Here is a 13,964-nt window from a genome sequence, read left to right as displayed (position 1 = left end):
GATATCATCTGATCGCTCTAGGTAGCGTGGCGCTATCAAGCAAAATATATGTTAATACAAATGAAGTAAAAGATTTTACATGCTACATCCGTCGAAAACCGTACTTTTCATATTTTAGGTGCTTCTTTAGACGCCCTGAGCATATAATATATATTACAAAACTAGGGATAAAAAGATGAAAAGTAGAGTTTCAGAACTGCTAGAAAAACATGAAAAGTATAGTTTTCGACGCATGTAGCGTAGCATGTAAAATCTTCACTTGGAAGGGCTGACATTTGGGGTTTAGCAAAATGTCAGGATTTCGCCCATTTCAAGGGAATGCCATAACACGGGATAAAAATGAATTGATCGGAGGCACAGCCGAGGTCAAAAACAGACTATTTTCTCGTTCATCTGGAATTTTAGTGACCTTTTTAAAATTTAATTTCCTAAGCACTGTGGCGTGGTTTCCAACACTGATGTTGAAGTTAAAGGACTGACGTTGAAGTTAAAAAAAACAGCGCGAAAATAAACTGTTTTTGTCTGATGTTAATATTGTTAATGAAACTGTAAAAAAATCACTGAAATTACGAAAATTATAAAAGGTCAACATTTGAGTCTTCCAGTTGTTGCATCATTAAAGTGAAATTTGTTCAAATTAGTTCAATAAATTACCACAGATAGTTACATCTGAAGGATGGCTTGTTTTCACATTGTTCGACATTTTCACGAATTGACTCTTAATCACTTTGAACCCATTCGTATGTTGCAAAATATATCTTTCGAGCGGCTTTGTCTCCCAAATTACGACGAGAATCTTACGCTCTACGCTCAAATAATTGAAGATCATTGACTGTGTTCAGTTCATAATGTACCATCAATTTGAACTGAGTAAAAACACTATCCACTGTGCGCAGAACACCTGTGAAATGTAAATTTCTTTGTATACTCGACGAAAATTCGTGAGTCTCAGTGAAGCCAATGGGCAATGATTTTCCGACTGATTTAAAGCTTTTCCTGTGTGAAGTGCATTTTATCAAAAAAAAAAAAATGGAAGAGGAAAAGTTGAGACTTGGGACATTATCGAAATTATAAATTCCACGGGTACAACTCGTGGCAACAAATATTTTATTAAGATTATTTATTGTCTGTTCCATGTGCGTAATATTTTTTGCAAATAATTTTTTTTCGTTGCTTTTCGGAGTTATTTACACAGGTTGTATGTTAATCATGAAAACTGGTGATAAATGCGCAATATTAAAATATCGAATATAAAAGGAAGCACTTCATGTCCAGACGATTAGTATAGCAATTGTCTGCGATTGTAAAATGTCTAAGATAGTCTTGTTGTTGTTCGGCATTGCCTGTTTGGCAGTTGTTCAGGTAGGAAGATCTTTGCTCACTATAAAGAATTCCTAAATTGATAAATGAATTTTTTTAAAGGGTTTGCCTCACTCTCAACCATGTAACGGTGGCGGTGGCAGCTACGGCGGCAGCTACAGTCGTTATCCAAGATATCCACCTTATCCACCACCTTATTATCCACCACCACCAACAGGAACAGCCCCAGCGCCAGCTCCAGCACCAGCTCCAGCTCCAGCACCAGCTCCAGCCCCTGCAACTGGAATGCAAGGACCACCACTAACACCACAAGTATGTTAAATTAAGAGCAAATCAGTTCTAGGATGAAGCAGAGATTCATATTTCATCTATTTCGCTAACAGGAACAAGCTACATTGAACGAGCTTTACGCCAAATATGTTGCTGCAAATACACCAGTTGCACCACCAGCATAAGATGGATTGGATTTGTGGGGAACATTCATACACTAAATCTGTTTGTTTTAGTGCAGTACTTTGTTAATAATAAAAATCCAAATAAAACAAAAATCGATTTTGTTATCGTTTTGTCGAAAATATGCTCGATCTTATAGTTATCAATCTTTACTTCTAGTGCCTTAAAAATATTTATCACTCGTCTTATAAAATATACGTTTCCTCTCTAGATAATCTGTGCTGTAATTAGAGTTGATAAAATATCGAGAGAGCCCTAACCTAAGCAGCAAACTAGACGAGCGGGGCATTATAATTTTGATACTGAAGAAATTGTAACCTGTAATTTGATGCTTAACCAGCAGGTCTATTACTTTCTTTATATAACAATCTTCAATTGTGTTTGTGTGAAATCTTTTACTTCATTTGTATTACTATAATATTAGTTAGTGCTCGTCACTCGTTTGTGTCATCATCGTCGATAAAAAATGGCATATACCCCAAAAGGTCGCTAATTATCGGAGAGACTACTTCCAGAACGATCTGAGCTACATTATCCAAAACTGGCCTGCAGTTCTTGAGCAGCAAAATGCGCGGTAAAGCTAATGAATTGCCAAAAAGCGGTTTCTTCTCTCAAATAAGCTGTCAATTGGTCGATTGGTATAACGTGACGATCCTCCACACAGAAAATCACCAACAAAAAAGAGACATCATGGAAATGATTCATATTAAGACTACTACACCTAATGCAATGAACGAGCAAACCAAGTGTAAGCTTCTGTCGAACACTACAATCATATTTTGAAAGAGAGACAATGGTTATTTGTGTACCTGTTTTGGACGATTGATTTTAGGCAATTTCGCGGATTGTAGGCCGAACGAAGTGAGGCTTACAAGCGAAAGTGCCTTAAATCAACCGTCCCAAACAGGTGCACATGTAAGTTTTCATGCAGAGGGTCGGAAACCCGAGAAAATTCGAAAAATTGCCCTCATTTTCGGCCCCGAAGCATGAAAATGCATTTTAGTAGTAGTGTTACGTAATCATTGATAGATGTAGAATGCGAGACGTGTAAAAAGTTGTGTTTTTGCTGATCGAAGTTCCTTTTAAATTGTTCGATGTTTTCAATTGTCCGCCTGATTAATTTTTTTTTTTGATACCAACATTGAAAAATGATACTTTCGCCCCGCATATGAGGGGCGAAAGTAAAAAAATGCATCCCACGGGGAGAAAGTACTTAACGAAGAGCGAACGCAACTGAACGAACAGCGAAAGTGACTGACGTCACAGAAAATGAGAGAAATGAGTCGAGTTGTCAACAAAATCCGCTCATATTATGCAGAATACTTTGATCAAAATTGTAAAACACTGTGCGCCAGTGTTCTTATTGAAATTAGCATACAAAGTTGATACCTTTTGTTACTGAATGATTTGTTAGTTATATTTATCTTAATTTTTGTGTGTGTTATTGTTGTGATGGCTAAATTATTAAATTTTTCATATACCAGGGGGCTGCCGCCCCCTGGACCCCCGCATTTTCTGGCTAAATGCCTTTTTATTTCAACATTTTGTTGCGATGTTTGCGATACGTATCAATTTTCAATGTTGGTATCAAAAAAAATAGTATGAACGACTCGGGGCAAAAGTAAAAAAATTCAACCTGTGCGATTGAGGCCCTTGCCTTCGGCGCGGGCATCAACTCTCGCACACGGTTGAATTTTTTTACTTTCGCCCCTTGTCATTCAATGTACTATTGACGTAGTGTTTAGTATAATCTAACACCGAAGGCAAGTTAACTTAAAACGAGATTTGTGATATTAACGTTGACGTGAATCGTTTTTTGAATGAATTTGTATTTCTAGATTTTGGAAGTGAAGTACGTGAAATTGAGAATTAGACGAACAAAGAGGATTATTATGTAATTATGTCTCACCTTAGAATCCATCACCAACAATGAATTGAGCGACATATCTTGGACTCAAGCATCGTTACCACTGGCATTTGCAGGCCTAGGTATCAGAAAAATGGTCGACTTAGCGTACCCAACGTATTTCGCTTCTGTGTATCAATCGCAGGCCTTGTCGAATAGGATACTTGCCAAGTTCAACTTATGCGTTTTGAACGATCGTTTCAGAGCGTCAATCGAAGCGTATCCACCTGAATGGACTCCGACCGAACTGAAACAAAAGATGGATCAAGCGGAGTGGGATTTTTTGCGTGTTAACCATATCCACAACGAGCTTCTGTCATCCAGTGGTCCGACTGATCGTGCTAGACTTCTTGCGTCATCAACTAAAACATCTTCGAAGTGGCTGCAAGCGGTACCATCACATCAACTGGGCCTCCTTCTGGACAATGACTCAGCAAGAATCGCAGTGGCGTTGAGATTGGGCAATAAAGTCTGCGAGGATCATATGTGCGTTTGTGGTGGAATCGTCGAGTCGAACGGCCATCATGCTCTGTCGTGTCATCTATCCAAAGGGAAGTACTCCGGACACCTAGCTCTCAACAGAATTTTCCTATCGGCATTCGCATCAGCTGGTTTTCCCGGTAAGCTAGAGCCGCCTGGACTTTCTCGTCGTGATGGAAAACGCCCTGACGGACTTACTTATTATCCGTGGAGTCATGGCAAATCATTGGTGTGGGACGTAACAGTGGTTGATACAGTTGCCCCAAGCTATGTGAGATGGAGTTCGGTACGTAGTGGATCGGTGGCTGACAATGCAGAACGTGATAAGCACAACAACTACACTGACCTCAAAAATCAATATATCTTCACGCCACTGGCTTTCGAATCCTTTGGTTGTGTTGGTCCAGAAACTTCAATTTTCCTGCAAAACTCGGTAAACTTATGGCCAGAAATTCCGGCGAACCAAGGTCGCTAGATTTTCTGTTACAAAAAATTTCTATTTCCATTCAACGAAGAAACGCCACCTGTATTCGGGACACCTTTGGAATTGATAACAATTGTGATATTTTTATGTGATTTTAGTCGTTTAATCCTGTAGTGTTCTATTGTAAAATTTATTGTAAAATGCAAAATATTGAAATTAAATAAATAAAAAATTGATAAGCGAATAGGGTAGGTGATATTAGTCGAATAAGTTTAGATTAACGTTTGTAACTGTGATTTTATGTTGATTCCAGCTACGCACCATTGATAATGTTTACGAACAATTCCGATAAAATTGAATTCTATTTGCATTTTTATGCTCATTACCAAAGTTTAATCCTTCAACATGACTAATTTTCTTAGTTTGTTTGCTAGAGAGGGTATTGGAGAATGGCATCTTATTTAACTGATTTTTGGCGATTTTCTTTGAACATCTGATAATAAATTAATTTTGGGCGAGGTTCTCGGGTTTGATCAAAACAATCGAATCTTTTGATCCGAGAACCGGACATTGACAATGATCTGTTGACGTGAATCATTGAGATGTTTCTAAAATGCGTCGACTGTATAGACCACTCTTAGCTTTAAGGTGACAATCCTGCCAAGTTACGAATTCTTAAACTCACGACAGTCGGCGCACTGCGTCGAAACAGTTGGAGTATAGTAGCCGTATATAATTTGTCAAAACTTTATGGAAAGCTTGCGTTGAATCCTCTATAACGCCTCTGGTATAATAAAGTGGAGATGCCTATCATTAAGTTTTGGTGCATTCAACTTTTAAATTCAAACGCAAACGCTGCGCTGTATCCGCTGTATATACATTAGGGACGAGTTGAGTATATAATTTTGTATACATGCATCCAAATTCCATTAGAATCAAAAATTTTGTTTGTCCGCATTGTGTGCAACAAGTTAATATTATGCTCATATTGCAGTATTTACATAGGAGCTTTTCTCGATGTATGTATTGCATACTCATATATCCATACATATTATGAAATGGAAAGTTGCGTGGTAATGTGGACAGTTGAGTTCTGAACGTTTTGGTGAAATCGACTGTGTGATGCAGCGTTGGAGAACATACTATTACAGATTATAGACGAGACGGGAAAGCTTTCATCGAAGCGACGTTATGTTATATGTTTGTAGCAAAATCATGGGCTTCGGGGCATTAGATGCCCGAAAATGACCAACATACAAAACGCCAACTATCACGTAAAATTACTGCTACTGGAAGGCTTTATGGTCTCATTGAATAAGTCGGGAACAACTCTGCGTTTACAGAATTTTTTTGCGATAATTAATAGTATATTACTTCCGAGGGGAGGGCTGTATTCCCCACTTGTCAAATAACAACTTGGAACCTCGTAACTATATAAAGCGTGTCGCAGTCAATAAAACACATATTTTTTCCCATCTCTCAGTTAACATTGTATCGAATGTGTTGCTTATGTTGGAGTCATATGGACGGCCAAAATGAATTGCGAGACTTGAAAATGAATCAGTCATTTTCCCAAATTTACCAATCACAAAAAAAACTATGACAACTATCGGTACCTCTAACTGCGAGGTTTCCAGGGCAGAATTGCAACACGAGATTTTTAAATTTTTCATTGATAAATCTTACCGAAATGATGATGTAGGCATTTCAGAGTTTACACCTTTACACCATTGTGTGTATCAGTAACTACATTTCAGTTTGAAATTTCAACTGAATTGAAATTGAGCTACAGTTTTGAAAATAACAGAAAAGTTTGGTGGATTTTTTACGGTAACTAAATTTCAATTTATTTAAAAAAAAAAAACAATTAATTTAATTAACAGACCTCATGCGCGTGTGCAAATTATGTTTTCTTCCCGGTATCCGAGTCAAGATTTCCCGGATTTCCCGGTATCCAGAAATGTAGGTTCCCAGCGGGACTTCCCGCTACATACATTTCCCGCTGGTTTGTGCAGCTATAATTGGATTTTCGGTATCCTAAAAAAATTCAGAAATTTCCCGGTATCCTGGATACCACGGATACACATAATTTGCACACGCGACCTCATGGACCATCGAGGTTCCTACACATTTTAATCATTCCCGTGTGAGAGTCTTTCGCGTCAAATTGTAGCCCCAACAAATGGCAACGATACAGACGACTATACTTGCAAAATTCGTGTAGCTTAACACAACAGCGTGATGTTCTATAATCTTCCCTAGTATAATCGGATACATTGCTGATGTGGTTGTGCCAAATACCAATACACACGATGCAATGTTACCCGAAATGATCAGATGCTTTTCGATGAATGTAAAGAAGCTGGGATACATATTTGCGAATCCGGCCCCCAATATCAAGCTTCCAATCCAAAACATGATCAAGCTTCCACTCGCCCATATCAACAAAATTGTATTGCCTGTGGCGATTAAGATGACATTGGCAACTATAATCAGATCTGGTCGCACTTTCAAAATGATAAATATTCCAAGCAGCCGGCCAGAGGCATACGTTATCATCAATCCAGAGAGTACATGGGCTGCAGCCGATTCGGACAATTTCAGATCGCTGTGCTGACCGAAGATGGGAAGGAATTGCATTGTCGATATTTCCATTGCTTGATAGGCGCCAAGAAAGAGCATGGCGAATGCAACCAATCGAATCTTTCTGTTGCTGATTCCCGTCTTTACTTTAACGCTGTCTGCTTCTTCCTCTTGTTTTTTCAATTCATTACTTTCACTGAGATCACCTTCGGCAAGTGGTTGATTATTTTCGACCTTATCAGCTGGTTCGAAGTTCACATCAGCATACATGGGAGGCTTGTGGTATCTGTAGAAGATGTACAGAAACAACTGATATAGAAAAGATAACGAGTTCAATGTTCCTATGATCAAAAACGGAGTTTGAATCATTGACTGCTCCCTAACCGCTGACTCGGTGGCACTTGCAGGACTGTGATTCTTTTGATGAAGAAACGGAGCTAGAACCACGGAAGGAATTATGCTTCCAACGGAAAAAGCAAAATGCTGAGCTTGAATGAATGGGCCCGATTTCTGTTGCCAAATTTCAATTATCCAAACCACTTGAGATGAGCCATAAAATCCACTGGCAAAGCCGAACACTCCTACCAAAACGCAGAACAGATTTTTGGACGGACAGTGCGGTGTTAAAAACATTGACGATGCAATTACGGATAAACTGAGTACGACCATCAACTGACGATTGACGTACCTCGAAAGGACACCACCTGCCGCAATAGGAGAAAAAAAATTATTTTAACATAAACACTCTTCTTAGTTTCGCGACGCAAGGTCACATCAGAATTCGAAGCTGTATTGGCCGTTATTTTACCACACACACACGATTCTCTACTTTTTTTGAACAGAAGCTGTAGGACTCGGAAAATGTCAAAACAAAGGAAGTAAATAATTCGCTATATTTTCAACAAATGAAGTAACAGATTTTCACTTCGTGGTAAGTCCACCATTTCTAGAAGGATGTGCTGTGTTTCGTTGACGTCTGACCATATTGAAGATAACATTAGTTTCTACTAAATTCGAATGGAAATTACGTCTGTATACGACCTATTTCTCCAGCTGTTTCCCCTTAGGGACATTCAATCAAAATTCGAATTCTCATGCTCACTTACGACGTGAATTCTCACATCAGTTCGTGATTTTCATTTCAATTTTTTTGTTTACACATAATCGCTCCGATGCAATACATCATTGTCAGCAAGGTGAAAACGATCGATATGTCCTCGATTGATGTTTTATATCTCCTTGCGATATTATCCAAGGCGGGTGCAAGAGAAGTGATAGAGCATCCCTAATATTAAGTTTCGAAATTACAATTTACGATTGCAGGCGGCTTTTACGATAAAAACAGAAAAAAAACTTACAAACGAAATATTGCCGAACAGTATTGCTGACGTGGTCAAATACATAACTCGCTTAGACAACGGCTGCGGCTTCTTTCGATTCACATGTTTTATGTCTCTTAACATTTTTTTTGTTTTTCGTGAATTTCTTTGTTATGCACAGATTTGTGCTATCACTTACGCCTTGGGCGGCAACCTCTGTCTATTGAATGCGATTGAAAACAGTCTCGCTAACAATCCACATTTTTAAATCAGACGAATAGAAATTGCATTCTGCAACGGACAACTACAATACAGCTAAATTCGCCGTGATTTTTTGTTGTGAAATTTCAGTCTAGGAGTATTGCTACAAATATCGACTCATTGCGTAACTAGAAAGTAAATGTGGCATTTGTAAAAATGAGTGTCTTTCTTCCGTATTTAAAATCTTGGCTCGGATGAACATGAATATTGAACATGCGTAGAACGAAGTGCTGAACAGACCACTTTTTCCCTCGATACACAAAGAACTATTGAATAATTGCTCTCCCATTTTGTTTTTCTACACATGCACCAAGCAAATCTGATCAATTATTTACATTCTGGTAAAAAATGATATTCATAGCCATTGGGGTAGACCATGATGCTTCGATGGTTACAGCTTTGGCGAAAACCACATAATGCGAAAACTACCCGACGTTTGGCATTTAAAACGTCAGAGAACAAAAGATATAAATCGTCAACTGGACATTTGGTGCCTTTGTGACAAAAGATTTCAAAAGTTTACGAATTTATAACGATGTGTAATGGCTTACCCCAAATGTGACATTACAACAGAATTGCATTCTATTGGATGAATTTCAAGTTCTTGAGCAAACTTATTTTTGTTCTTGAGCTGTAATTTAGTACTGACTATTTAGATACATTATATCGCGAGCTAGTGTAAGCAATTTGTATATTAATTTGTTTTCGATATTGAAAACTATGACAACCTAAGACCATAAATAAATGCTCGTTTTAAATGCTAGGCTACAAGTTGTCTCAGCTTTAACTATGTGATGCCAATTAACTTTGATTGGTTGGAGTAAAAAACAATATTTTTATCAAAATAACATTTTAATATTTGCATCGGATATTTTGCTTACAATGATGGCTGTTGTTGATGATTTTCATGTCATTTCCAGAAGGAAAAGTTCGGAAACGATAAACTGAAAGTGTTTTTATTATTAAGGGTAGTGTTGTACTGTTCATTTCTCTGCAGAACGCGCACGGAGGCCTCAATCATAAAGTAAATTGATGAAATGAATGTAAGTTAGCCAATACCTTCCCTACTGCTTTATCTTAAAATCATCTGTCACCTGGGTAGAATTTGTATCTTAAATAATTTCTAAAGTAATGGTGAAACCATCGATACAATATAGATAGATAAGTAATCTACAGTATATAATATCGATGGGTGACAGCGTGACGAAATAATTTATTTGTCAATCATGAACAAGCGAATCTTTTGATCACATGTCTCCATAGAGTTATCCATCTTTCCAGTTCTAGAACTCCAGATCATTGAAGGATCTGTCTTCTTTCTGGGACGTTACTACTGAGGTGTTAACGGGTAGGTTGACTTGAAATTGCAATATGTAGCTATAGCAAAAGTTCAGTTCCAAGTACAGCTTTCAGCAAAAAAAAAAAATCATACGTGCCCGAAATCTGCATCTGCATCTGCAACCAAGCAGTAGAACAGATTTTCCAAGAGGGGCCTGCGTATGCAACGCTACTATGTTTATTTAGTTGTTATTAAAAAAGATCAGAGTTGCCGGTGTACTATATTTTGGACACACATGCTCTAGTTGTTGACAGTATTTTGGTTTCGATGTATTTGTACGAATTTTTATAAATCTGTTTGAAAGGACATACTTGTCTACGTTTTAAAGTGAACTAAAAATTTTAAATTTGTGCCACTTTAGAGGCTCTCATTAAATTTACTTGTTCAAAAAAGGTTGTTTTTATTGTGGCAGAGATCATATTAGAGAGGCTAAATTTTCGTTAGAAAAATCGGTTCTACTGCTTGGTTCAGTGCTATGCCGAAAGACTTTTTTGAGCCAGTTTGGTACTGTTCAATTCAATAATCTTAAAGGACACCGGCACTTAGCTAAAATTGTAGCTTACATTTGTGTGCCTCGTATTCGTATTTCATTTTTGATGATATCTTTTCATGAGAATCCTTTTCGAAAAATGTACGACCGCAATAACGACCACGAAAGTGGTAGCTTTAAACGAAATTTTCATAAACTGCTCAGTTTTCTCAAGGCTGGTCAAATTGCTACAATCAAAACTAATTTTTATTTAAAGCAACATTACACTGCAAACTATACTGGTATTTGAATTCAACCACCGAGAAATATTGATACTAACTGCTCAAACAAATGGAAGTTAATAGGTACTTACGACCAATTGTTTGAGGTGAGCACCCGTTGCACCAACATTTAAATATTTTTTTTTTTGTTAAATGAGACAAATATGAGACTTTACATACGACCCGTACATTCAGAGCCGGATTAAGGTTTTCAGCGCCACGGGGCTATTAGTTTTCGAGCGCCAATTACAAAAACATGGCTTTTACTTTTCGTGAACGTATTAAACATATTAAAAATAATATTAATGTCGATATCCTAACGATCGGTTAGGAGAAATGGTAAGAAGAACGTTAACTGGGTTGTAACATTCTGTAGCCTAGCTAAGTTTTACTTCGGTCGTAAATAATTATCTTGACTGAAAGTCATGGGTCTGACGGATAATAAACACTCTAAAATATTTGTCACATTTTGTTCATTCCTTGATAAAACGATAACTTAAGTAATTTGCCACGGATTTCCAAAAATGTTTTTTAATCGACGAGGAATTAAATTCCTGAGGTTAAGTTCGAAGATAGGCTAAAACGGACATGCGATGCGATCTCTATTAGGGTGTGTCGATTTCAATTTTTGTTTTTAGTGATTCCGGATTCCGCCCTACCGCGATGCACCCTCGCACTAGCAATAATAATCAGCGAAAAGTTTTTTTTTATAAGTCAATATAAGCTTGCACCGTCACTTTTTCAAAAATTTTCGAGCTACATGAGATAGCTGGATTATGGGTCGAAACCAAAAAAAAACTACAGATGCTTTTGCAGAGTTTTCACTCTGTACGGCATCTAGAGGGTCTACTAGAACATACAAAAATTAAAAAAAGTTAAAAAAATGTTTTACCGTCATTTTGGTATAGCACCAAGTTTCACCGAGGTGGAATTTTCAGGAATTTTGTAAGTGGAAAAGTCATCTCTTCTGGGTGAATTTTTTTCAAGCTATTGTTGTGATAGCTCATTTTGTAGGTATTTCAATAGCGCATCCAGCAAACATACAGTTTAGATAGATAAATTTAAATATTTTTTGGTTTCGCTGTTGGAAGGCCCAAAAATTGGGCATTTCTTCGAGTATGGAGACAATTAACATTTTAAATACAGCAAGTAAATGAAAAATTTTGACAGAAATTCAAATATTATTCATGAATAACACATTAAAAAGCTGAAAATATTAAGATTTCGTTTTTTAAGAGAAGCCAATTTGTTATGTTTTCGAAAATACCCAAAGAAATGCCCCATTTTTGGGCCTTCCAACAGTGAAACCAAAAAATATTTAAATTTATCTATCGAAACTGTACGTTTGCTGGACGCGCTATTGAAATACCTACAAAATGAGCTATCACAACAATAGCTTGAAAAAAATTCACCCAGAAGAGATGACTTTTCCACTTACAAAATTCCTGAAAATTCCACCTCGGTGAAACTTGGTGCTATACCAAAATGACGGTAAAACATTTTTTTAACTTTTTTTAATTTTTGTATGTTCTAGTAGACCCTCTAGATGCCGTACAGAGTGAAAACTCTGCAAAAGCATCTGTAGTTTTTTTTTGGTTTCGACCCATAATCCAGCTATCTCATGTAGCTCGAAAATTTTTGAAAAAGTGACGGTGCAAGCTTATATTGACTTATAAAAAAAAACTTTTCGCTGATTATTATTGCTAGTGCGAGGGTGCATCGCGGTAGGGCGGAATCCGGAATCACTAAAAACAAAAATTGAAATCGACACACCCTAATCTCTATGATACTCCCAAAAGAATTTTTGTCTCGTCTCTTGATAACACGATAACTTGAGGATTTCCATTTTTTTTTTATCGTCAAGAAATGAAATTCCTGAGGTTAAGTTTGAAGATGAGCTATAAAGGAACGGGTGACCTCTGTGATATTTTCAAAAGAATTTTCGTCACAGGCACCAATTTGTTATGTTCAAGTCAAGTCAAGTCAAGTCAAGTCAAGAATTTTCGTCTCGAAGATTCATAATACGGTAGCTCGAGTAATTCTGAATATATTTCCAGAAATCATTTCGAAAAGATTTTTTTGAGTGATTTCGTGTTTTGTAAAAAAAATTGAACGAGTTTCATTTTTGTTCAAAACATAAGCAAGAAATCTTCTTCGTATTTTCGTTACTTTAACAATTCGTAACTTGATCTAATGATCTTATGGGATTTTATACACGCAACTGTCAAGTTACGAATATTTATGGTTACGATCACATGAGAATCGAAGGACAGTTTTTTGATATTTCAAAAATATCAAAAATTGATTGAAAGATTCAGTCAGTGAAAGGACCTGATCTACCCATAAGGTGGAGCTTAGTTTTTTTCATTTCACTGATATTCATTTAAACGTGAAAGGAAGGAGAAAGTAACCGCGAACGAAGCGAGCAAAGAATTTGTAGATTCTTTCCATCAAGAAACTTTCAAGACTATACATTCCGTGTGTAACTTTATTTTTCTTTCATGGTTAGTCTTAGACAAAATTCGTCGATAAGTAATACTTCTTTTGAGGCAAGCAGATACCTTGGATTGATTTTGAATAACAATTTTACATCTACCATGTTATTACCTCTCAATGACATTTGCTACTACTAGACGAGTATGTTGAGAGCTGTCCCGATGATAAAATTGATTTACTGATCGGAAATAAAATGCCAATCAAGAATTTGAAGTTTAATTTTCCTGATTTCCCAGTATTCTGGATACAGTGGATATCAGGAATTTCCAAACAAGAAAACTGTGATGCCTTATCTTTTTAAGAGATGATTTTTTTTTAAATATCGGTAAAAGTAGTTTATTCTAATGAAACCAGTAAACTAAACACGATTCATTATTAGTTTTCCAGCGCCACTTTTATCCAGCGCCAAGGGGCTAAGCCCCTAAAGCCCATCGTGTTAAGCCGGCTCTGCCCGTACTGAGTGTTGAATGTCTAGTAAGCACTTTGCATAAAAAATTGCATGTGTACCTGTTTCTAATTGATAAGTGCAGGCTGCTAGTAATACAACAAAACCATGGAAGCTTTTGGTCGTCGCTTTCCAGAATAATGTAAATAAAATTGAATAATTTGACAACAACAACGCCGAACTTCTAA

At 37.0% G+C, this 13,964-nt stretch overlaps 2 protein-coding genes and 1 long non-coding RNA gene across 3 annotated transcripts; 2 read left to right on the top strand and 1 right to left on the bottom strand.

Annotated features, from left to right (window-relative positions):
- The first annotated feature begins 1,209 nt into the window (after positions 1–1,209).
- On the top strand, positions 1,210–1,868 carry LOC119084067 (E3 ubiquitin-protein ligase RGLG1-like). The gene is made up of 3 exons (XM_037193907.1): positions 1,210–1,362; positions 1,423–1,632; positions 1,704–1,868. The coding sequence occupies exons 1-3, from the start codon at positions 1,309–1,311 to the stop codon at positions 1,773–1,775; spliced, it is 336 nt and encodes a 111-aa protein (XP_037049802.1). The 5' UTR covers positions 1,210–1,308; the 3' UTR covers positions 1,776–1,868.
- A 4,610-nt stretch (positions 1,869–6,478) lies between these two features.
- On the top strand, positions 6,479–13,744 carry LOC119084071. Its single transcript, XR_005088990.1, has 3 exons — positions 6,479–6,490; positions 12,635–12,641; positions 13,634–13,744. It is a non-coding gene; the product is annotated as an uncharacterized LOC119084071 (long non-coding RNA).
- Positions 6,632–8,703, bottom strand: LOC119084037 (sodium-dependent glucose transporter 1-like). The gene is made up of 3 exons (XM_037193869.1): positions 8,525–8,703; positions 8,325–8,451; positions 6,632–7,870 (listed from the first exon to the last, which is right to left on the bottom strand). Exons 1-3 carry the CDS (start codon positions 8,627–8,629, stop codon positions 6,720–6,722), a joined length of 1,383 nt encoding a protein of 460 aa, XP_037049764.1. The 5' UTR covers positions 8,630–8,703; the 3' UTR covers positions 6,632–6,719.
- Positions 13,745–13,964: the final 220 nt, after the last annotated feature.

This window comes from Bradysia coprophila, unplaced genomic scaffold (genome assembly GCF_014529535.1).
Source record: "Bradysia coprophila strain Holo2 unplaced genomic scaffold, BU_Bcop_v1 contig_732, whole genome shotgun sequence".
In the NCBI taxonomy this organism is placed as follows: domain Eukaryota; kingdom Metazoa; phylum Arthropoda; class Insecta; order Diptera; family Sciaridae; genus Bradysia; species Bradysia coprophila.
The sequence above is the reverse complement of the archived record's forward strand: the minus strand, read 5'-3'. Positions and strand labels throughout refer to the sequence as shown.

Bases quoted from the DNA above. Each gene is read 5' to 3' on its own strand.
- LOC119084037 (XM_037193869.1), bottom strand. From the start codon at position 8,629: ATGTTAAGAGACATAAAACATGTGAATCGAAAGAAGCCGCAGCCGTTG. The intron at 8,452-8,524 runs GTAAGTTTTTTT...ACTTAATATTAG, and splicing joins TGTTCGGCAATATTTCGTTT to GGATGCTCTATCACTTCTCT. The intron at 7,871-8,324 runs GTAAACAAAAAA...CTATTGCGGCAG, and splicing joins TTGCATCGGAGCGATTATGT to GTGGTGTCCTTTCGAGGTAC.
- LOC119084067 (XM_037193907.1), top strand. From the start codon at position 1,309: ATGTCTAAGATAGTCTTGTTGTTGTTCGGCATTGCCTGTTTGGCAGTT. The intron at 1,363-1,422 runs GTAGGAAGATCT...ATTTTTTTAAAG, and splicing joins CCTGTTTGGCAGTTGTTCAG to GGTTTGCCTCACTCTCAACC. The intron at 1,633-1,703 runs GTATGTTAAATT...TTTCGCTAACAG, and splicing joins GACCACCACTAACACCACAA to GAACAAGCTACATTGAACGA.